Genomic DNA, 23586 nt, shown 5'->3' on the forward strand with positions numbered 1-23586 from the left:
TAATTCTGTCAGCCAGCGCCATTCGCAGCTCCTGCCGAGTCGCCCCTCAAAGGTTACTGAAGGCACCGCCAGGGGGCGCACACGGCCAGCGCCGCTCCCGCCCGAGGGCGGGGCGGGGCCTGAGCGCACCGGGGGCGGGGCCTGAGCGGGCCGGGGGCGGGGCCTGAGCGGGCCGGAGGCGGGGCCTGAGCAGGCCGGGGGCGGGGCCTGGGCGGGCTGGGGGCGGGGCCCGAGCGCACCGGGAGCGGGGCCCGAGCGCACTGGGGGCGGGGCATGAGCTCGCCGGGGGCCTGGCGGCTCCGCTGCGCCTGCGCGCGGCGCCCCCGGAAAGGCGGCCACGTCTGCCGGAAGCGCCGGGGCTGAGGTGCCCGGCCCGGCCTGCGGCCCCGCGCTGACCGCCGGCCCCTCACGGCTCCCCCCGGGCCGGGGCTCCCCCGCGCTTGCAGGAGGTGAGGCCGGGCCGTGTTGAGGCCCCCGGCGCTCCTGAGTGGGCCCGGACCTGGGGAGGGCAGGCGGCGCTGGGGGCGGGGGGCAGCGGCCGCTCTGAACGTCCCTTCCCGGAGCTGGGGGCGAGGCGCACGCCTCCGCTGTGGTGTCGCAGGCCCGTGGTGCAGGTGAAGACACCTGTCCGCCGTGTTGGTGTCACGGAGAGCAGCAGGCTGCAGAGTTTGTGGGGGAGGAGATCCTGGCCTGAGCCAGGTTGGGAATTTGCAGGCCAAACGTCTAAGGCATAGTTGTTTTGTCTTTATGATACACTGTAGCAGCTGAAGATACCAGAAACTGATGCAGTGGTCTGCTTTTAATAACTTTGATTTAAAGACCTAGGTTTTGTCTGTTTTCCTCAGAAGCTAGTTTAGTTTCTTTCCTTTAGTTACCAGAGCAGCAAAATACCAAATAAGCAGAAGAAAAGTATTATAATAACTACAGCACTAATAGCTTAACACAGTAGTTGTTTAGATAAACAGTACATCTTGCCTCAGCAGCAGCAATCTGATTTGTAATCCTTCTGTCTTTTGCAGTATATGGTCCTGAAATTTTAGTTGTTCAGAGTTCATCAACGGACACTCATCATGTCTTGGCTCGCTGATCTCGCTGGAAAGGCAGAGGATCTACTCAACAGAGTTGATCAAGGAGCTGCATCAGCTCTGAGCAAAAAAGACACCTCGAGCAGTGCCGTTTATGATAAGAAGAACTTGGACTCTGCCAATGAATATTCTGAAGTGCACCAGCATACTGGAGAACTGAAATACCAGACCTCATCCAAAGCAGCCTACATCTCCTCAGCAGCTGAAAATATTAAACACCAAAAGGCCACAATCCTGGCAGGAACAGCAAATATTAAAACAGGACGTAGGACATCCTCGGAGGCAGCTTCTCCAGTAGAAAATGCTTCCACACCCAGAGCTGCCTCACATTTTGTGAGAAGAAAAAAGTCAGAACCTGATGACGAGTTGCTATTTGATTTTCTCAACAGTTCAGAGAAAGAACCTAATGGAAGGATAGACTCTAAAAAGGAGAAGAGCAAGCCACCTGTTCTTCAGAATCACTCTCGGACTTCAAGCATTAGTTCTGTGTCTACCAGCACACAGAGTGCAAAAACTACTGAAGATAATTCCATCAGGAGCCAAGGCAATGGTAGTTAAATAGTATTGAACCTAGAGATATATGTGTCTGGGGTAAGGCTAGGTAACACATGAAACTTCATGTCACCTCATGAAACATTTAATGGTGGTAATATGTCAAATGGGTGAGGTACAGCAGGGCCTTTCAGGTTTTTTCATCACTGGGGCGATACCAGATACTGTGCTAGTTTGACAGATGACATAATGAATACCTAAATCCTTTGTGCTCTGGACCTGCCTTGTTGCTGCTGCTCAGCCTGGCCTCTCTGAGCTGTGCTCTAGCCTTGCCCCAGCCCCACATGTCCCCATGTAGAAGCACAGGTGCTGCTTTTGTTTGGTCTGTCTTGTTTGGTTGCTGCTGTTGCCACGTGGGAGGGGAGGGACTTTCAGTGCAGTGCCTGGGGTGGGGTGAGATGTTCCTGTTCCACCGTGCAGGAGGGGTGAGCTGGCAAACGTGCTTGTCCTGCAGGAAGCTGGATGCAGGCAGGCTGATGGAGAGCCAGGGAGATAAAGCCTCTGGCTTTGCCAGAAGTAGTTCATGACTGCAGTCTGAATCCAGAGGCCTGAATGAGCCTCCAGGCCAGTCAGTCAGAAGCTGGGGCTGGGCTCAAGTCAACCACAGGAAGAACAATGGTTGGGAAGTGTCAAGAACTTCTGTTCTCTACCAGACTGTCCAGTCTGTACTTCTTCCTTGTTGCTGTGCTACTTTGCTGTTATTTATTTTTGAAAATTGAGGCAAGTGGTTCTGTTACTAATAATGTAGTTAGAATACTTATTATTTGTTTAGTACTTTGAGCATGTAAAATGTTGTAAATGCCAGTTTTTTACTTACTACATTAAGTATGCTGAAAAGCTTTAGACATAAAAAGGGATAATTTCCAAACATGTGAATATTTTTCTGACTCCATGACTTTTCAGTAAGGTTTACTACTAAAAATAAATAATACAGATATGTTAGACCTGAGTCTGCAGCCTTGCTGATTGGTGCTTAAGAAACATTTGTTTTGTTTTCTTCAGTGTGGCTTGTTGAATTTTCTTCTGAGGATTTTTGAGCAGAGTTTGCATTGTGGAGCTGCTAAGTGAGGAAGAATACAGTTGCAATACAGGATTTAAACACGCTGTTTTCCAAAGTTCATTGTACAAATATACCTGTGTCATTTAAATATTCAGACAGAACCTGTTGAAGTAGCTTATGATATACTAGCTATAGATAAAACCAGTTAACATTATACTTTGTATATTGCCATGATTGTAATCTAATCTGTGCTATAAATGGCTCATTTCTTGTTTCATTAGCTTAATTAATCTATTGAGTTTTCCAGATAAAGAAATGAGCCTGAATTATTTCATAAGTTGGAACTGTAAGTAAATCAAAGGAAAGACAATGACATTTCTTAGGATCCCTTTAATTGGAAAAAGGCTTGAGAAAATGTAGAAGAAATCTTCTGTCACTGCTGCTACTTGTGGGTGTGGTGTTGCTCGGAATTAACAGTGTGCCCCTGTTCCCTGGGCTCAGGGTGTTAGGGGCTGTCGCAGTGGTAAGAAGAGTGAAGCAACTTGGTTAATGATCCCAAGGGGAAGTAAATATTCAGCAGTAATGTGTTTGGATTGCCTGTTTGTTTGTTCCTTGCTATGTCATTTTATCTTAACATTGCTGCAAAGCTTCCAACTATCTGTGTGCTGGAATCAAGACTCTTACAGTGGATTTGTAGCTTTCACAGCATTAATCCAAGATGTGTGTTGTGCATGATTGGGAAAAGGCTGTTGGTTCCTCCTTCCCTCCAGGGGACTTCTTCAGAATACCTCTAGGAGTTCCTTTATTGTTCTCTCTTTTAAAACAAAATTGGCATTGGCAAAATCTGAATGAAAACCAGAATGAGTTTGTACAAAAAATTCCTGCAGTTAGTTGCCATGTATATTTAGTGTTTTCTGTTACTCTTCTGCTTCTGAGGACTTCTCTGAGCAGCAAAGACATAGAGTTAATGTTTTGAAATCCTGAAGTTGCCATTTATGTAATAAGAAATTTTATAACTTCTATTATGTTTTGTCCTGCAGTATTAACAAAAACATTGCATGATGCATGTCAATAGTCCTGTTTTGTTCCAGCGATCACTTTTGAGTAGCAGCTCTAGATTCCGTTTCAGCATGAACTGTTTTGATTTATTATCCTTGTTGTTCCTTAACCGTTGATGCAGAATATGGAACTACTGTTTATAGAAAGATAGTTTACAAACACAGGCATTTGTTCTAAGTTCCATCTCTCTGTACAGAAACTCCAGACAGTTCAGACTCTGGTCTGGGAGCCCAAGGGAATGATGGCCTGAAGGATTCATCACTAAGTGCAGTCACTAGCCCTAGCCCTTCAGCCAGTGATGATTCCAAATCCCATGAGCTGTCCAACCTTCGCCTGGAGAACCAGCTGCTGCGAAATGAAGTTCAGTCTTTAAATCAAGAAGTGGCTTCATTAATACAGAGGTCCAAAGAAACACAAGAAGGTACTTCAGCTATAACATTAGTAATGTGCTAGTGAGCTAGGAAACAATGCTCTATGTATTTATTATAAAAACTCTCCAGGTACCTTTGCATGTATGACTACCCATGTAATGAGATGGGAGAAATTAAAAGGCTTGTTCAGCTAGATAGATACAACAAATGTTGATCAAAATGGTGTGTTCAAGTTAGTTGCAAAGTTTACATCTTAATAAAACACTGGCAGGAAATACCACGCTTAAAATACTTTTCCTGCATTTTAATGGGTTTTGCAAAAGACTTATTTTTAAATTACCAAATTCCTTTGAATACTTAAAACTGACTACTTTCTGGCTGTAGTAGACTGTAGTCTCTGATGCCTAGAAACTGACAGTAAAAATATATAATTAGTATTTTTAATATGACATCACTGGCTTCTTCAAAGTCAAGTGAAATGAAAATATAAAAAATGTGAGTACAAATGAAATGATAAAACAGCGAGCAAACTCCTGCTGTTAGGCGTAAAATTGAGGTACAACATTTTTTTCACAGTAACTGCACAAGCCAGATAATTTTTATATCCAGTGAAGTTTAATGTGTGATGTTAGATTAAAAACAGAAGTGTCTTATTCAGGCATTATTCACAACTGGTGTATTTTTCTGTTGTTTTTTATGTGACCATAAACTCAAACTGGAATTAAACTAGATGCTTTATACAAACATTTCTCTTGGCACAGGGATATTTGACAGTAGGCCATTGCAGGGGATGGAGCAGGTGAAATCCGTCATCCACAGTATGACTCAGAAGGAAATACCTATTTTGAGATCACCTTCAAGATTTTCTGGGTTGTGTTTTGACAGCAAATCTGGCATTTGTTACTTCCCAGTAGATTATAAATTCTCAGTTTTACTTCAACTTGGTCATATTTAATTTTTTTCTTTAAGAAAGGAGATAGTTGCATCCTGACTGCTTACAAGCCCTTGTGATACCTACTTTTGTAAACTTCAAAGAAACTTCTTATTTTGTAGAACTGAACAAATCTCGGGAGAAGGTGGAGAAGTGGAATGTTGACCATTCCAAGAGTGACAGGATGGTTAGAGACCTTCAGGCTCGAGTGGATGATCTGACAGAAGCTGTTGGTGCCAAAGATTCCCAGCTGGCTGTGCTGAAAGTACGGTTGCAAGAAGCTGATCAGCTCCTAAGTGCTCGGACAGAAGCTTTAGAAGCACTGCAGAGTGAAAAATCACGGTACTTCTTCATTTCATACTTTGGAATTCTGCCAATAGGAATAAGTTTGAAAAAATCAAGGTAGATAATTCACTGTCTTCAAGAATAAAAAATAATAAACTAATGAGGAAGGATTTGAAATACAAGGATTAAAGTTTGCACTGAAACTGCTCTATCATAGCTGGCAGTGGCAACAAGACAAATGAGTATTAATTAGGGCATCCGTTGGCATCTGATTAGTGGAATCCATTTTGTGTAAAGTATTTATGTTTGTGTCAGAGGCATGAAGCTGAAGATCCCAAGATTTTTTTTTCTTGAAAAATAGACTTGCTTATCCACAAATACACAGATTTTTCTGAACATGTCTCACTGCTGGGATATGGGTACTCCAGAATATGGCCCAGGGAGGAGAAGTGTGAGTCATTAACTCCAGGCCTCACACCTGTAGTCCATATGCAGAAATCTACTGGGCAAATTTTCAAAGCTGGTCTGGAAGCTAGGAGGTTATAGTTCTACACAAAAAATCACAATAGCTTGCTTCTTTTCCAATATATGTGTGTCTCTATTTCAGGATAATACAAGACCACAGTGAAGGAAGCAGTTTACAAAATCAAGCCCTTCAGACTCTTCAGGAGAGGCTGCGTGATGCAGACTCTGCACTCAAGCGAGAGCAAGAAAGTTACAAACAAATGCAGGTTAGACATGAAGAGTCAGGAAGACTTTAAAACTTTGATTTTGAGATGAGATCCATGAGGTTCCACGTGCTCTCTCCTCCCTTTGACTTCAGTTCCTGTTCAGGGTACTAATTGCTTCTTGGGAGGGTGTGCTGCTGTCTGCTGCACTAAATACCCTTGAGATGCTCATTTATTTCTTATATGTTATTTTGAAAGCTTCATGAGTAAAAGTTTTTGAGGATTAATGTTGACAATTTTTACTGGGTTTTTTTAATGCTGACTTTAATGTTAATACATGTTTGAAGAGTAAACTGGTAATCAGTTTAGTTTTCCATGGTGTGTTGTTACACTATTTTACTGTGAGATCTTAAGATGAAGGACTTCTGTGGGAAATATGCAAGTACATCATTGATAATGTTTTCTATACTGAATTTGGCCTTTGCTGCATATAATAGCATATCTGAAAATCTTTGAGAGTGTCTGGTTTTTTTTATAGTACTTCAAAATATGTCATACTAAAACTGATAATATTTTTTGAGGGGCAAGCTTGCTTTTTGTTTGCTAAATAAATTTGAATAATAGGAAGATTTTTATTCCCTCGCTATTTGTGGTGAGGGAAAGAAAAGCATATTCTTATTTGGATTATTTATCACTTGGTTAAGCAAGCAGAGTTTCTTTCCACATGGCAGTAATGAGTCTTTAAGTTGGAGGTGCAGATAGGAGGTGGTGTGCTCTGTGTAGTTGCTTTTAAACTTTGTTTTTTCCTTCCTAGGTTAAAGTTGAGGCTGTGTTAAACACAAAGTATTGTTTCTTTATCACTAATAGAATGAGTTTGCAGCTCGTCTGAGTAAAGTGGAAGCAGAACGTCAGAACCTGGCAGAAGGGATAACTGCAGCAGAGAGAAAGTATTTAGATGAGAAGAGGCGAGCTGATGAGCTTCAGCAGCAAGTCAAAGTAACTAAAAGCCACCTGGAATCTGCAAAACAGGAGCTGACAGACTATAAACAGAAAGCTACTCGCATTCTCCAAGTAAGCCCTTTTGTGAAGAAATACACTGTGATTTGTGTGCTTTAACTGCTTTAAGGTGTTATGCTTCAAATAATCTAACCTGTGGTATATTTTTTCATGTGACCTGTAATGTGTTCTGGGGCATGTCTATAATGATACATATATAGAACAGCTACCAGTCTGCCTTTTGTAAACTTAAGTTTATAGATGAGGTTATAGAATTGAAATGGTAGTTCAGGTCCTGAACCTGAAATAAAATCCAAGGGAACCATTGTGCTTATTGTGCATCATCTGTCAGTGTGTTCCACATCCAAGAGTCCAGATAGTTAGATGAAACTGCAGTAGATGAAACCTACAATTTGTTCCATATCCAGTATTTTTGATTCAAGGGTGTTACTCTGTTCTGCCCGGGGCAGAAGCAAAGCATAGAATGGATACTTAACATGTAACCAGAGAATATTTTGCCATGTACTGAAAGGTTGCTTGTGATTAATGTGATATGAACAGTGGCTAAATCAGGTATTTTGTGCCAAGTTCTGTACTATGTAAATTGTCAAAGATACCATGTCCAGATGTGGTTGGTTTAAGTCTTGTATATAAACATTAGCAAGATGTTGAAGATAGAGATCTCTTCTTAGAATAGTTAATTTATCAAATGTTCAAGGACAGATTTTAAATCATCTTGGTAAATATGAAAAGCCTAAAATCACAAGTCAATGTCAACATAACACTAGAAGAGTTACTGCTGTATTTGGTTCTTGATTTTATTGGCAGGAGAAAAAGAGGGTCAATTTTGTCTATAGTCTCTGTTGGTGTGCATCTTGTCTTTTTCAGTACCAAGAGGACCAGAATTGTTATCCATGATAGTTTAACACTCCAGGCACTTATAAAGAAAAAAGCTGCACTCTTCCACAGATAACACAGACTTTCAGTTAAATTAGTCTTACGGCGTACAGAAAATCAGAAAAATTATCGATATGGAAGCATTTTCATTTTCAAGTGTGTAGGATCATTATTGGATAAAAGAACAGATGAACCAATCATTATAGCATATTGTAGTTGAGCACTTGTTCAATACTGCTATAAATAATGTATTGACTTATTTTTTCAGTCTAAAGAAAAGTTGATAAACAGCTTAAAAGAAGGCTCTGGTATTGAAGGCCTGGATAGCAATACAGCAAGCACCATGGAACTGGAGGAACTGAGACATGAGCGAGACACTCAGAGAGAAGAAATACAAAAACTAATGGGGCAAATACAACAGATGAGAACAGAGCTGCAGGTAGCTGTGCCTATGAACACCTGTATTTGTAGTTAGCTACAACAAAGGACTGTTCTCTTGTGTACTGTGGGTCTATTGTTTCTAGTATTTATTACCTTACTTCTCTCTTCCCTCAATCCTGTGTACTCCTTTTGAGGGAAGCATTTCTTTCCTAACAATCATAGTGATTTCTCTAACCATCACCTATATTCTTTTCTGCAAGAGCTACTAATCCTTGAAGCCCTGTAATCCAAGTCATCCATGCCCATCTGCTGGCATAATGAGCTCAACACAGCAGCTGCATGCCAGCCCATTTTACACAGTTTTAGCCTGTAGACAGTAGAAAGGAAGAGGCAGAGGTTTTTCATGTTCAAAAAATAATTTATTTTATTGCTGTGATACTAAAAATATTCTGTATAAAATGACCAAATGTAATTTATCCAATACACCCACACCTTCCTTTTCCTTTGAAGAAATATTGTATATACTATTTTTTTTGCTGTTGCCTATGACAGATTTGCAGTAACACCTGAATGTTAGTGAAATGGTTGTATTTGTGTTCATTTCAGGATATGGAGACACAGCAGGTAAGCGAAGCTGAGTCAGTGAGAGAGCAGCTTCAAGACCTACAAGAGCAAATATCAGCACAAAAAATGGCCAAGCAAGAGGCAGAAGCTGAACTAGAACGGCAAAAACAGGTAAAGAATTCTTGAAATCTGGATCTCTTTTTAGGCTCCATGTGGTGTCATCAGCAAAGCATTTGGCTTAAGAAATTTGGCTTAAGAAATTAAGATATTTGCATACTTGGGCAGTGTTTGATTTTTTGTCTAGTACTCCACTAGGTCAAGGAAAGTGCAGCCAGGATTAAGCAATGGTCAGGGCCTTCTGGGTACTGCTGATGAACAGAGCTCCTGGTGAATAAACAGGATCCTAAGGGAGGGCACAGAATTGAATTTTATTCAGCAGGGAAACAATCAAACAACAGGGATATAGTAACAAGTGTAACATTTTTTATATTAAAAAACCCTAATACTGAAAGTGGCTATGGTGAATCTTCCTGTGCTCAATAAATCTGAAAGTTGTAGCTTGTAAAACAATGTCATTGTAGTACCAATTTTAGTAATTTATTTAATCCATTTGTTACTCAGTTCTGAATCTAATTGTTATTACTTCTAAACTGCTGTAGTAGACAAATTGCTGATAAAATTATGTTAATGAATTCTGTCAGATTGTGTCATCTTTTTGAGCAAACTCTGCCTTGATTTAAGCAATTTTGTGCTATAAAGAGAGCGGGGGGAAAAAAAGGCAAACTTGTATTTCATGTGAACAAACTTACTATGCAGTAGGAATTGGACAAATACTTTGCATGTTAAAAATTTTCCTTGTAAGAAAAAGCTCATGTAAAGAGAATTGATAATGAAGAAAGCACGAGTCCTGTGTATCTGCTAGGAACAATTTATCTTACAGGATTATCTATCCTTTCAGAAATTACATTTTAATGGGATGCTCGCAGCTTGAACTAATTAAAAGGCAGAAGTCAAGGTCTGCTGTTGATGGGTAGCTGATGTTTATTATGTCAAAGCAGATGGTAGATTGTATTTTGTTACTCCTGCCCTTCTGAGGAATATGCTTTAAGTCAATAGAGTGAGGTGAATTTAAAAAAACATCAGTTATTGCAGAAACTGAAGTCTTCCTTTTGATGACACCCATTTACATGTGCTTTTAACATAATTGCTTGTGTTGATACTTAATATAATTAAGGTCAGTTCTGTCTGGGAGTTGCTGTAACTATTGCCATAAGGTTTCTGAAACTGAAGATGGAAAATAAGTAGAGGTGTTATTTTTTTGTGCATCTGATGGTTCAAAGGGAGAGCAGGATTATCTGTTTTCTGCAGTAACTGATGGCTGAAGTCAGAGTAATTTGAAGATTGTCTTAATTTAAAAGATAAGCTTGACAGGTCTGTAAGTGGGAGCTAAAATAGCCACTAAATCATGGGAGCAACAAAAGTTAACAGTTAGATTTACTCTTCAGTAATTTTTTTTTACTAATACTCCTTCTTCTTTTATATCTGCTATGTTAATTTATCCTAAACTTTAGAGGAAGATGTACATCATACAGAATTATAGATAGCTATGCAAAGGGTTTTCAAACATGTTTAAAGAATAGTATTTTGAATTAATGAGTTTATTTTAGGAATACAGATACCCTCTTAAGTATTTTGTAATTGTTACATTATTGACATAGTTTTAAGATAGCACTGCAACAAATGGTGAAAGTGTAAGCAAGATAAAATTTTGGTCCCAATGAAATTGTGTAAGTCCCAGTAAATTAGTCTGGATTGATATTTATATTAGGGCAGTCTCCACAATAGAATTTAATTAGCCTAGTAGGTTGTGTCTTGATACTCAGCTCAACTCTCTCTATCCCCATATGCCCCATCCATGACAGACATGAACTAAGATAATATTTCAGTTTGTATTTGATTGCAGCATCGTGCTTTCTTGTGTTCTGTTGTGAAACTCTAGATAACTAGAGTTTGTTTCTCAAAATATGTATATGTATAAATCTTTTCTGTGTGATTGTGATAATTTTTATAGGAACTTCGTTATACTGAAGAAGAACTGTATCGAACAAAGAATACTTTGCAAAGCAGAATAAAAGACAGAGAGGAAGAAATTCAGAAGCTCAGAAATCAGGTGTGTATAGAAAACAATTTTATCCCCCTCAGTTATGAAAACAGTGATAGGAACTACTTATTTGACTAAACTGTCCTGAAAAATCCTGTAAGCATTCTACAAATGAGGCACAGTGTACTTGCTTTCAATGAAGAGTAGAGTTTTGAGAGTATGGAGTACAAGAAGGGAACCATGTAAATAACCTATTTTATAGTTGTATGTGCTTTTATGTAAAGGGGGTAAAAATCAACCACTGTCCCTACTAGACCTAGTGGGGGGTGTTGGATCAACGTTCTTGTCTTTGCAGACTAAAAACACTCATTAGTGTTTGATTAGGTCATTATGAATTCTGCCAAGATCCTTGTAACTGTTCAAAGAACATAATTTACATCCTGCAGACTCTGTGATCCATCTGGCCCACTGTTCTGTCTTGGCCAGTGGCAGTGGGGGCCACCATGTGAGCCTGGCCATTTCCTGCGCTCCTGTGTGCCTGCTCAACATCAGCACTTGAATTAGGGGTGTTAGTGTGTGAGTCTTTACTAAGTTCTGCTGTGTTGGTGGACCTGTTTCCCTTGTATCAGTCTCATTCCTTTTGGAACCTCCACATACTTGTGAGCCCCCACAGTCTCCTTGGGCAGCCTGAAGGCACAGGCCTCATTCTGTTACCTTAGCATAGTGAAAGTAGGCTGTTCATGGGGAAATTGGCAGTCTGGAGTCAGATGTGGTCAGCTGAGCAGTTACAATGTCAGCATTTGGAAATGGTTGTGATGTGATACAGATTTCTTGGGCATGTTGGCAGATGACTTTTCTGGTGGTGCTGAACTTCAGGACTACCTGCACCTGCCTCTGCCTGGTTGCAGGCACCTAGTTTGTATTTTGGGTATCTGTAATTCCTGATGATTCTTTTCTTCGTTAATGAAGCTACATCTTTGTGGAATATGATGCCACAAGGTGGCTGAGGTCCAGGACTGGAGTGAATAGATGAGCTATTGCACATATGGCAGATGTGGTGATTCCCATTTGCTTGAAATATTTGCTGCAAATTGAATGACAACATCCATGTCAAACACATGATCCACTTGCTGGCCTTGCAATTTCTATTTGCTAGTACAGTCATGTTTTCTGCCTTGGTGCTCCTCAGTTCTTCTGCAACATATCCTGCATCCTCACCATTTCATTCATGTTTTCCTGTAAAGTGGCATCAGGTCTCCCTATTTGTACTGAGTTTTTCCTTCCTTGTGTGAAAACATTTTTACATACTCACTAAATTGAAAGTATGGTAGGCAGGCTGGATTAGCTTGCTATTGATTGCTATTTAAACCTGTCTCTGAGGCATAGCATTGATGTTGTGATCAAATTTAGGCTCATACAGAAACTTTCATATGATTATAGGTGGAAAACAGAGATACATTTTTACAAAGAGTTTCTTATGTAATGTGAACAGTTAACAACTGCTGAAATTAGGTTTCCTTACTCATCAGTGATAGTTTTGATGGCATTATCCTGTAAAAATTCTGCTGTGGAGTAACTTGGTTCTTGAAAGTCTAGGTTATTATAGAGCTTTGTAATATGTTGGTTGGTCAGAGTTTGAATTTAGAATGATTTTTTTTCTTTGCTTTTTTAGCTGACAAACAAGACTCTAAGCAGTAGTAGTCAGACAGAATTGGAAAATCGGCTTCACCAGCTGACAGAAACACTAATTCAGAAGCAAACCATGTTAGAGAGCCTGAGCACAGAGAAAAATTCTCTTGTGTACCAACTGGAACGGCTCGAGCAGCAGCTGAAGGCTGTCCAAGGCACAAGTGCAAATGGACCTTCCATTAACATGGCAGGCATTGATGGTGCTGAAGGTAAACAAGGAAGTACAATGCTTAAAACTCTTCTCTTTTCTGCAGCCTGGGCTATTTTGTTTCCTAATGCCTTTCCCTGAAAGTCTGAGTTTGTAAGGAAAAATAAGTGCTGAAAATAGGCCACTTATTCTAGAGACCTTCTGTACAGCAGCCAGTATCATAAAGTTAACCAGAAGCTCCTTTTTGTGAGCAAACGACTTCAGTAAATTTAATAAAGCAAATTTAATCTTTTAATTCTCAATACTATTGCACTGTTGGAGTAATTCTGTCACAGGTGCAAATAAACTGGTATTTTGGGTTTAAACTGAATATTAGAAACAGGATTTAAGTGTTCTCTTGCAAAAAGAATTTGGGAAGAGAGTAAGAATGGAATACTTCCTTTTGAGAATTGATCCAGTTGAAAAGAATTTCTTCCTTCCTTGCTTTCTGTTTTTTCTTGAAAAGCAGCTTAAAATATGTTGGTTCTGATGAAGTTGGTTTGTCAGTCCTGTATTTCTGGGACAACTCCAGCAGTTGATCCAATGTGTTGAGATGTTACTTTTCAGAGTCAAAGTTTGTCATTTTTTATGTATGTTAAATAGCTTTAAAAGCAAGGGACAGTCACCAAGAGGTGTGAAATAACAGTCCAGACTTTTTCTCTGCTTATCAAAACTGGAGTTGTTTGTAAGTAACTTCAGAAAGCTGAAGTTTAGTTACACAAAAGTAACATTATCAATTTTTTTTAATGAAGTTGATACATAGTAAAAATGTAAATAAAGTAAAAAATTGTTGAACGTACAAGTTAATGTCAGAAATGCTAATCAGAGTTTCACAGTATCAGAGTAAAAAAATTTGAGAAACTGTGCCAGTATCAAGCCCATCATTTTATACACCTAATAATAGTTTTTAGGTGTATAAATAATATATATATGTATAGTGACATGATGGAATTGAATCTCAAGATATCCATTTAGTAAATGAATAAATTTTAAAAATATATTAAGCTGAAGAAAAGTTTGACTTGATTGTAAGTTTATCAAGAATTGATGACGCTACAATCATATTGATCATTGTTTGTATACTATTTATAAATATATTTGCTATATACTATCAGTTTGTTTTGTTTGACAACAGTTAGTGTAATTGTTTGCCCTTGTTCCCATCGGGCAGGGGCTCGCCTGCGCAGTGTCCCTGTCCTGTTCGGTGACGCGGACACCGGCGTGGCAGGAATGTACGGGAGGGTCCGCAAGGCTGCCAGCACCATCGACCAGTTCAGGTGAGGCTGTCCCCAGAGAGCTCATCCGTAATCACTGTCATCCTTTTACAGTGCTCAGGTGTCACACTTCGGTGCCTGTTACTCCTTTTATGAAGAGAAAAGGTTAAAATAGTGCAGCTAAGGTGTGGTATAAAATACTAAGTATTGACCCACTTCACTTGTGCTTTCCTGTGACATTAATATTCTTAAGCTTTTGCAAATTATTGTCAATTATTTAAACAAAGCTCTGACAGATTTTGGTGCGAGAGGTTCCCTGAGTTATGAAAAAATATCTAATTAAATTCATTACATCCATCTTCTGCATTTTTACTTTCAGAGGTTTTGACTGTGTCTGTGATAAACTGTAAGTGTGTATTAGTGGGGGAGTATCATCTGTACTCTTTCAGTCCTGATGAAGACAAGATTCTGCCTTGTAAGCCAGTGCAGCAGATTACCTTGGAAGATAATCTGTTTGAGGAATTAGTAAATTAAAACCATTCTGGATCCAGCAATAAATTTGCTTTGATCCCTTTCTGAGGAGTTAGGTGAATTCATAGTGTTCACAGCAAAGGTCTGCAACAAACCTTGAAACAATTGCCAACTGAAAACAAAATAGGTAATACTTCTTAGTGCTTTGAAAGTAAGATACCTTGATAGAAAGTCCTTTGTGCTTCCATGGTGCTTGAATTTCATTGTGACAGGATTTCTGTGATTGGGAAAAAATTAGGAGCGTTCTATGGTCTGAATTTTCTCACCCCACTAAGTGTTTTGAGTACATGAAGTAAAATTCAAGACAACAACAAAGCTTTGTGTGTATTTGAGAAAATTCAAGACAGAAACAAAGCCATAATGTTTGAATTTGTGGTGACTGAGATGAGAGTAACAAGAATTTATTGCTCAGTGTTAAATTGTGTGTTTTGTTTTCTCTTGCTCCCTGTGTAGCATTCGGCTGGGAATCTTTCTGAGGCGATACCCCATAGCAAGAGTCTTTGTCATCATCTACATGGTGAGTCAGCTCTCTTCAGTGCAAGATTTCTAGAGCCACTTTATATGCCAGTGTGTCTTAAATGGAAAGACTGATGCTCAAAAGGCTATAATTAACAACTCAGTGTGGGTTTTTGGGAAGTGGACCAAATAATGCTTTTACAACAGCATTTTGGAGTCATGTTGCTTGGCAGTTTTCGGTTTTTCCCAGAAATTCTCAGCATATCAGTCTTTAAAGACACTTATGTAACTACCATTTAAAGGCCTGTGAAAGTAGATTCTAGTAGTAAAATATGGAATATTAGTGACCAGTTGCCAAGGTTAACCTGCTGCACCTGCATGCGCTGCATTTAGGAAAATGATTTTTTTAGAGGTTTTTTAATATTTGACTCCTCACTTTGGTGTTTTTTCGGTGGCTAATGGTCATTCTTCTCTAGTAGCTGAAAAAGTAGCAAGAAAAAGTTGTTCTTGGTCGACTTAAACAAACAGTAGAAAATTGCTCACCCACATCGGGCGAAACTGTCAGGCTGGCAATTGCTAGAAGTGAAATGCCTCCCTTATCCACTGGAGGGCCGGTGCCTGTCAGCTGCAGGGACTTGTGGAAAGGCAGGCTTTGGAAAAAACACTGAAGACTTCTTCTGCCTAAGCTGTAGTCTGAAGGGAACTTGATGGTGGCTGTACAGGAGCTGGGCAGCCAGTGGCAGTTATCCCTTTTCTGCTCAAACCTTGACCATGACTACTATAACTTGAATTTTTAAAAATATTTTTAAAATAAATGTGGGTTATGCATTCCTTTTTGCACTCCAGGCAGCTTCTATTCTAATTGGATAATTTCAGCCAAATTTGAATGAGAATTAACATTCCTACAGAGTTCATAAAAATGCCTCCAATCAGTGCCTGCATTAAAGAGAAGGCAATCAGAGCTTGGCTGGCTTACAGTCTGGTGTCAGCCAGTTGGCACAGGAGCAGTGGCTTACCAGTCACTCGAGGCACATCACAGTGTGCTGGCTGGGGACTGGGTATCACAGGGAACAGCTGAAGTCACTGTGCTGTGGAGGAAAAGAGAAACCAGACAACACAAATCTGTAGGAAAACAGGCTGTTTTATTTTTGCTGCTCGTGTAAAGTCTTCAGTTTTCTGTAAATAGGTTCTTCAGAATCTGATTTAGCATTTCAATGTTCAAATGCCAATTATTTTTTAGAAGGATCGATCTGATTAATAGAAAAAATATTTTAATCAAAATATTTCTACAAAACAAGTTCTGTCAGCTCTCACTGAGAGCTCTCCTATTTACTGCTGCTGTGGATGGTGATTGTCAGTGCTAAATTGATTTTTTTTCTTTTCCCAGGCCTTGCTTCACCTCTGGGTTATGATTGTTCTCCTTACCTACACCCCAGAAATGCATCATGACAGTCCCAGTGGCAGGTAGACTGAGACAGGACCATAAGCTATGCTAATGTGGTGTGGACTGGCAATGCCTTGGAATTATCAGTCCTGAAACATGAGCAAACTTTTCCTCATGGTGTTTTGGAAGGATGAAAACCATCATGCCTGATTTATCACTACCTTTCAAATACATGTGTAATACTATGTAGCCTTTTCAATTTACCTAAAAGAGCATCACTTCCCTGGAGAAATGAAGCTGTTAAGCTAAGCTCTGATTAGCCTTTACATTTTATGTAGACCCTCTGATGGTTAGAGTGAAAGATAAGGCCTGTTCTGCAGAGAAATGCAAGGAATTCTGAAATTGCAGATATATCTGGTACAAATTGTTTTAGGTCATACTGGATGTAGGCTATGGTCAGGTAATAAACTGTGTTTAGCATTTTAAATAAACTTCTTTCTGGTTTCTTTCAGTCTGCTTTTGCACTTCTGTTTTTAACTTTGTACATAATAAGCTTTTCCTTAACATTAACTGGAAAAAGGAAAATGGATTGGTGCAATATATTTTTGTAAATAAGTTTAAGAATAAAATATTCTGCATTATTCTTAGCTTTGTACTTCTAGTGCAAAAGATGTATCTTTCCTACCAACTGAACAGTGGGGCTGCCTATTTAAAGGCTGGTATTTTAGCTTTATTAGAGAAAGAGACATGGTTTTTGAGAAGGAAGGTTTAAACTGTTGAGAAGTAATGGTGTTTCTTTTTGCACTTGAAATTTGTATATTTTAACTGCATTTTCTTATACCTCTCTCATTAGTACATGTCTTAATCAGATGTTATTGAAACATTTATTTTCTAAAGCTTTGGGTACTTAATTAAAACTATTTCTATATGAAATTATCAAAACATTAAAATTTTCTCTTGTCTAAACACTCACCAAATATACTAATAAACAAACCTCATCAAATATTTATAGTAAAACCCAAAATACCAAACCTACTGTAGAAGTTCTGTTGTCAGATTGTGGCATTCTGTAATCATGAATTATCAACAGACAATCACACAAGGTCACTTTCATTCCTTAAGAAATTTCTTGGTTTTTTGTGTGGTGCTCACAGCTGGATAATGAAAAGATGACTGCAAGCAATTTGTCACTCTTGCTCTTAAGGATGCAGCACAAGTTTTTCTGTGGCTGGAACACAGCATTGGGTCTGTGCATGAGGTCTGTCACGCTGGCTCCTATGGAAATGCTACAGGGGACAAATGACTGTATTGCTGCTCTGATTCAGTCTTGCAGAGAAAACTGAAATGTTTGGATAAACTGAATAATAAAAGCATTTATTCTAAGTTGAGTCTGCCCTCTTTCATGTTTGTTGCACTTTGCATAATTCCTGTTGCCTGTTTTCTTTTCAATTCTGGTACTAAAGCCACTTTTGAACCCCAGGGGGAGCTGTTGGTATGGAAGGAGATCAAGTAAAGAACCTTTGCACACTCATTTTCTACACACATCCAGTTTCTTCATTTAAGCACTTCTAAAACACTGAATCCTTGAATATTTCAGTATATTGTGATATTGGGGGGGAACATTATTAGTGGTGTAAATGCCTTAGAGCTTTATATCTATTCTTACTTCCTTTTCTCTTGGTTTCCCTTCGTGTGTGTGTTTGTGTGTTTGGTTGGTTTCTTTGTGGGTTTTTTTGGTTTGGCTTTTGGGTTTTTTGGTTGGTGGTGGTTGGTTTTTTGGGTGATTTTTTTGTTTGTTTTTGTTTGGGGTTTTTTGTGGTTTTGTTTTGTTTTTTGTTTAGACAACTTCAGAATGCACACTCTTTCTTTTTGGTGAAACTTAGTGAAGCTGTTACAAAACCCTTCACCACAGATCAGTATTCTTTTTTTCAGTATTCCAGACTTTATGGTTTTCACAGGGCTAAGCACTAGCAGATTTCTGCTATCTTTTGCCTATTGAACTGAGCTCTTGTACTCCAGTATCTATTTAGGCTTTTATGGTGTTGGCCCTGTGATGAGGCTGAGGATCGAGTCCTTGACATGAGGCACTTGAATAGCATCAGCCCTCTGTTGTGGGCAGTGCTGAGCAGTTTCAGAGCTAGACAAAATAGAACCACTCCACAGAGCTTTTGTTCAAACACTCTGGAATTTCTGCCCCACAGTTCATTGCCTGCACAGATGCAGTGTAAGAACATGCCAGAGCATGTGCTGGATTCTCTCAGAAGATAAATGTCACATTTTGAGTTGAAAGCCAAGATGTGCTTCATGCCTTCAGTGGTGTTGGTCAGTGGTGCTGGTCCCCAGTATCACCTGTGGAGATTTGTGAAGTGAGCCTCAGCTACAAGCCAAAGGTGCCATCAGGACACCATTCTGACAAGCAGCTCCTCATGGTGGTGCCTTTCTCCTGGAGGGCTGCCTCGCTGAAAAAATGGCTTTGCAGTGAACAAGCCTCTGGTAGCCTCTCTCCTAAGAGATGGGGAGATATTCCAAGTGCCAAGTCTCTTCTTGAGGGACTATCAAACTGCTGGGCAGTTAAACCATTCCCACTTCAGAGTCCGGAATATTACTTTCAGGGTTTTGAAAATATTTTGCAAATGGTGACCCTTTCTTTCCACACTCTGTAGCCCAGCACCAGATATAAATGGTCATCATGGCTCACAGAAAACAGGAATGTCATTTCCCAGCTGCTGTATCTCACTGCTTGAGAGCACAATGGGCTATACTATGTTTGAAAAGTTTAGCTTTATTTCCTTCTTTCCCTCCTTCCAGGACAGAAACTGCTCCAGGTACCAAGCAGACAGTCTGACAGAGTGAAAATGATGAAAAATGAGGATCAGGGTTTATAGGGAGCCCTGCGTATTACCTGTTTGTATTTGTTTGCCCTCTCCCCATTTGTGCCCAGTTTCTGGGCTGTGGTCAGAAGGACAGAGTGCACCATGCTGCCTGTGGGAAGGAGGTGAGGGGAGCTGTCCCCTCCAGGCTGGCTGCAGACAGAGGGGAGGGCAGGAGCTGCTCAGGAGGAGGAGGCTGCAAAGGGAGGCGGGGATGGGAAGTGAGAGCAGAACTACTCTTTCCCTGATACTCTGCAGCCTAGAAAAGGCCTGTTTGTTTCAGACTCTGCTCATCTTGGTACATGTTCAATTAGGCAGATGTACCTGGAGACAAATTTGGGTTTCTGCAAAAGAGGGCTTTGTGTGCATCCTCACAAGCCCTCATGAGACATCAAACTCTTCTCTGCCACCTTGGTTTGCTGATACCTGATCTGTGCTTTATTTGCTGTGCCAGGTCAGCCACATTTATATTAAGACCCTGTCCAAAGGAAGTGACTTTATTGCTTGATTGCAGATAACATTAACAAGGGGGAAATCAGAGTTGGACTGTAATTAATCTGCTAATGTCTTGTCAATATAGATGAGAGACATATTGCTTTACCAGAGAGAATGGATTTCTCTGCTGGCTGACTGCAGCCTGATTTTAAGATTTGACATTAATGTGTTACTAGATATTTAGATATGAAAATGTAAGAATAATACAAAGAATTCACTGGAATTTCATGTGCTTTCATTTGTATGTTATCTTCCTGCCCTACAGCTTGAGTTTCAAAGCATGGACTTGGAAACAGGCAGACAGATGTCAGCAAACCAGAAATTGTGACAGATGAATAGCAGCTCCCAAAATTATCTGCATTATTCTAACACGCATCCATGTGCATGCTGTCACATAAATAATCCCCTTAGATACACAGTTTCCTTGCAGAAATGCACTCACTAATTTATTCTCTATTTTAGGCTACTTAATATTGGCAAAACTGGATCCCACCACTGCATTCCACAAATAGTGGGATGATCTTTTGATTTCTCCCTACCTAATGTTGCCTCCTGGCACCACTGCTTGAATTAAATGCTGTTCATCAAGGAGTTACTGCAACCTGTTTGAAGAAAGTATCTGGTACTCCAGGCAGCTCAAGGAACTGGACGGATCATGAACCCAAAGACTGGATCTGAGGCTAAATAAATCAAGATGTGCAAAAAGATTGGGATGGGGACTCAGAGACATTTCTTCAAGTTGGAGGAGAAAAAAAATTGCTGATTTATGATTGCAGACATTTACTGGTAATGAGGTTAAAAGTCTGACAGGTCAAATACCATAAAAGAGACTTCTTGTGAGAGAGGAAAAGAGGAGCAATAGCCTTTTTTTGCCATTACTTAGGCTTTTCTAGTCAAGAATCAGGAGCATGGAGGAGTGTTTGGTCTAGAATTGACCTTTCCTATGCTGAATTTTAGCTTTCATTCAGGGAGATGTTGCAGGTACAGGCTTTCATGTTTGCATGTTCAAATCAGGCAAATTACAAAAAAATTGAGTCCACATTCTTTGAGGAGAAACTGGAGAAGGACACAAATAAGCAAAAATCTGAATACTGTAGCAGCAAAGGGATGGGCTCCAGATGTTCTGCAAAATCAAGCATGTGTGTTTGGTAAAGGTCTGTGATAAGAAATGGATGTTCTTATTTGCTGAAGTTAGCAAAGCTGAAATTAATGAACTGCAGCAAAATAGCTGATGGGCTACAGGGAAGATCTGAGCATAGTGGAATGGGATAGAGTGAATGTTGATTTTTTTTCCCACAAAAGGAGTCTGTTTTGGCATTCATAGCAAAAAGAAACATCAAAGACAGCACTTTCTACAGTTTAGTGCTAATACACTTGATGGTTTTCTCAATAGCTTATAAAAAAATATCACCTTAACACTAGTGTCTTCCTGCAGCCTGGAATGGATGTAGCCTACACATGCAAATTCAAGCAATAATTGTGCTAAATTGCTCTATTTAAAAAATCAAGAAGCTTGTTGAAAGCGTTTGTGTTGATATCTTTAGTGACAAGAAAACATGATTCACAATTAGTGTTTAATTTGTGATTAGAAAACACATTCTGCTCTGAAAGAGAGATGGGAATGCCATTTTTCTGCCCAAACAGGTGGTTAGCTGCTCCACAAGATCCCTGCCCATGAATGTCCCATCTCCACTGCAGCCTTCCAGTTTCCCTCCTGCTGCAGCAACTGGGGAGGCTGCCCAGCTGCAGCAATGAAACAAAGAGCAGGAATTGGTATTTCCCCAGCTCTTCATGCTGGTGTTCAAGGCTTCCCTCTACAAGAGAACTAGCTTAGCTTGAATTGCCAAGTGGATACGCAGACTGAGGCTTTCCCAAGTGGAATCTCCTGAAAACATATTTATGCACCTGAAGGTTAGAGTCTGGGTTTTATTTTTGCAAAGCTTTGATTCTTCTGGGCCCTATTATCCTCGTGAGCCATGGCTTTGACCTCCATGGGACACTCAGCTGGGCACAGACTGTTGGCATACAAACTTCCCAAACGCAGCGCACGGTTTGCCTTCGAGGAGTTGTGTGTGCCCCCTTTGTCAGGGGTGGTGGGGGCACCGTGGGCTGCAGCTCAGTGGCCCTGGCCCCTGGAGCCTGCTTTTCCCAGGCTGCTGCCAGCACCCTGACAGTGCCCCATCTGCAGCCACGGGGAGGGAACACCTGCCCCATGCCAGGCAATGGGATACCAAGGACCAGGACACACCTGGTTCATCCTGGTGTGTGGGGCCATAATCCCTCACCTTGCCTGGGGTGTCTCACTGCACAGGGCATTTTTGCAGGAGAGCAATAGGGGAAGTTGTCCAAAATTCTGCTTCCAAGCCAACACAGAAGCTGGGTTGCCTGTGGAGAAGGTGGGAGTGACGCTGCCTCTGCCACCAAGCCAGCCACAGCTGGGGGCTGTTCACAGGCCAGAAATCCTGTGTCTGCCTGTGGGGATCAGGGAGGGAGAAAAGGTTGTCTAAGGACTGGGGGCCTGGCTTTGCAGCCAGAACAGACCTTTCCAGAGGCATAAAGCACCGTGGTGTGATCCCCTGTATCAGCTATACCTGACTATTTATCATTAACCCGAGGTTATTGGAAGCACTGCTTTGACCTGCACCTGCTGCTTCCCAGGGGTTCACACAGATATCAATTATGCAACCAAAGGCTCTAATAAAAGAGAACAGTACAGCTGCTGCTCTGTGGGGGCTGTGTCCTCCTGCCTGGGGCCGTGTGCCCAGCCAGCCTTGAGGCCCATCACAGCCACCTCCAGGCAAGGGCAGCCCTCCCCTGGCTCTGCCCATCCCCAGCTGGGTGGAGGAGTGGGATGAGATGGGGCACCCACTCAGAAACATTCACCCCATCAATTCTTACAGCTGATACTATTGCTATTTGCTATCATTTTTACTTAGAACACTGTGTGTTTTGGGGGGAGAAGATGTTGAACCAAATACCTCTCACGTGGTTTTCAAAAAAGCTTAGCATGTGATGTTGAAATACAGTTCTATGAATTATTTTCCTAGGATAAAACTTGCACCCAGAGCTGAATGGTGGGGTGGAGGCTGAAAAGCCCTTGGCTGGGACACAAAGGAAGTTTCTAGGAGGGCCAGCACTGTGTTCCAGCAGGTCTAAGTTTCTTTGCCTCAATTTCCTCTTGGATAACTCAGGTAGTTTCAAGAAACTGGTGCTTTCTCTGACCTCTGGAATTTAGATAAAATACCTGGTTTTTAGTCTTTTCCTCTCATTTTACTCCCAAGTTACCTTGTCTTTAGCTGCAAGGCCCCACATACCCCAGCCTCCTCCCTGTGGCAGGAACACAGAATGCTCCATTTTGCCTCGATGATGGGTTCAGCAGCAGTGTGGTACATTCTCCCCCCTGGACTCTGTGAGGAAAAGCAAGGGGGACACTGTTTGCAGCATCCTTGTGGACCTGTGGAAGCTGAGTTTCCATCCACCTCAGCTCTGGGAATAGGAACCCCTGAGCCACCACAGCAGCCAGACCAACACCAAGGACCTGCTCTAACCTTGAGACCCAGGGACCTCAAGTTTGGGAGCTGTTGAAGCCCAAGGTGCTTCCAAGCCACAGCTTCCTCTGCACGTGCTCCCTCAGGGAGGCAGCTCTTGACTTAGTGCTTCAGATATTTCAAGGCACCTTCTGAGTTCCTGCCTAGGAATTCCTCAAGATTTTGGCCTTACTGGCTTAAGTCCAAATTGGGGTATTCCCTGCAATAAGGGCTTATGTTAATGAAAACTTATTTTCCAGTGCTTGACCATGAAAAGTTCTGGCAAGTGTTGCCTTGACTTCAGTGACTGATACGGTGGTATAAGAAAGAAATCTGCTGTCGT

The 23586-nt window shown here is 40.9% G+C and overlaps 1 protein-coding gene across 2 annotated transcripts; it reads left to right on the plus strand.

Moving 5' to 3' along the window:
* Positions 1–322: 322 nt before the first annotated feature.
* On the plus strand, positions 323–17699 carry GOLGA5 (golgin A5). Of its 2 annotated transcripts, XM_030950251.1 has the most exons (14): positions 323–449; positions 1020–1635; positions 3893–4117; positions 5121–5340; positions 5891–6014; positions 6819–7022; positions 8113–8283; positions 8832–8960; positions 10861–10959; positions 12563–12788; positions 13938–14043; positions 14965–15028; positions 16355–16431; positions 17506–17699. In XM_030950251.1, exons 2-14 carry the CDS (start codon positions 1071–1073, stop codon positions 17522–17524), a joined length of 2229 nt encoding a protein of 742 aa, XP_030806111.1. In that variant the 5' UTR covers positions 323–449; positions 1020–1070; the 3' UTR covers positions 17525–17699. The 2 variants fall into 2 exon arrangements, with proteins under 2 accessions (XP_030806111.1, XP_030806112.1); XM_030950252.1 differs by having other exon boundaries at positions 16355–17699.
* The last annotated feature ends 5887 nt before the right edge of the window (positions 17700–23586 follow it).

Source organism: Camarhynchus parvulus, chromosome 5, assembly GCF_901933205.1.
Source record: "Camarhynchus parvulus chromosome 5, STF_HiC, whole genome shotgun sequence".
Taxonomy (NCBI): domain Eukaryota; kingdom Metazoa; phylum Chordata; class Aves; order Passeriformes; family Thraupidae; genus Camarhynchus; species Camarhynchus parvulus.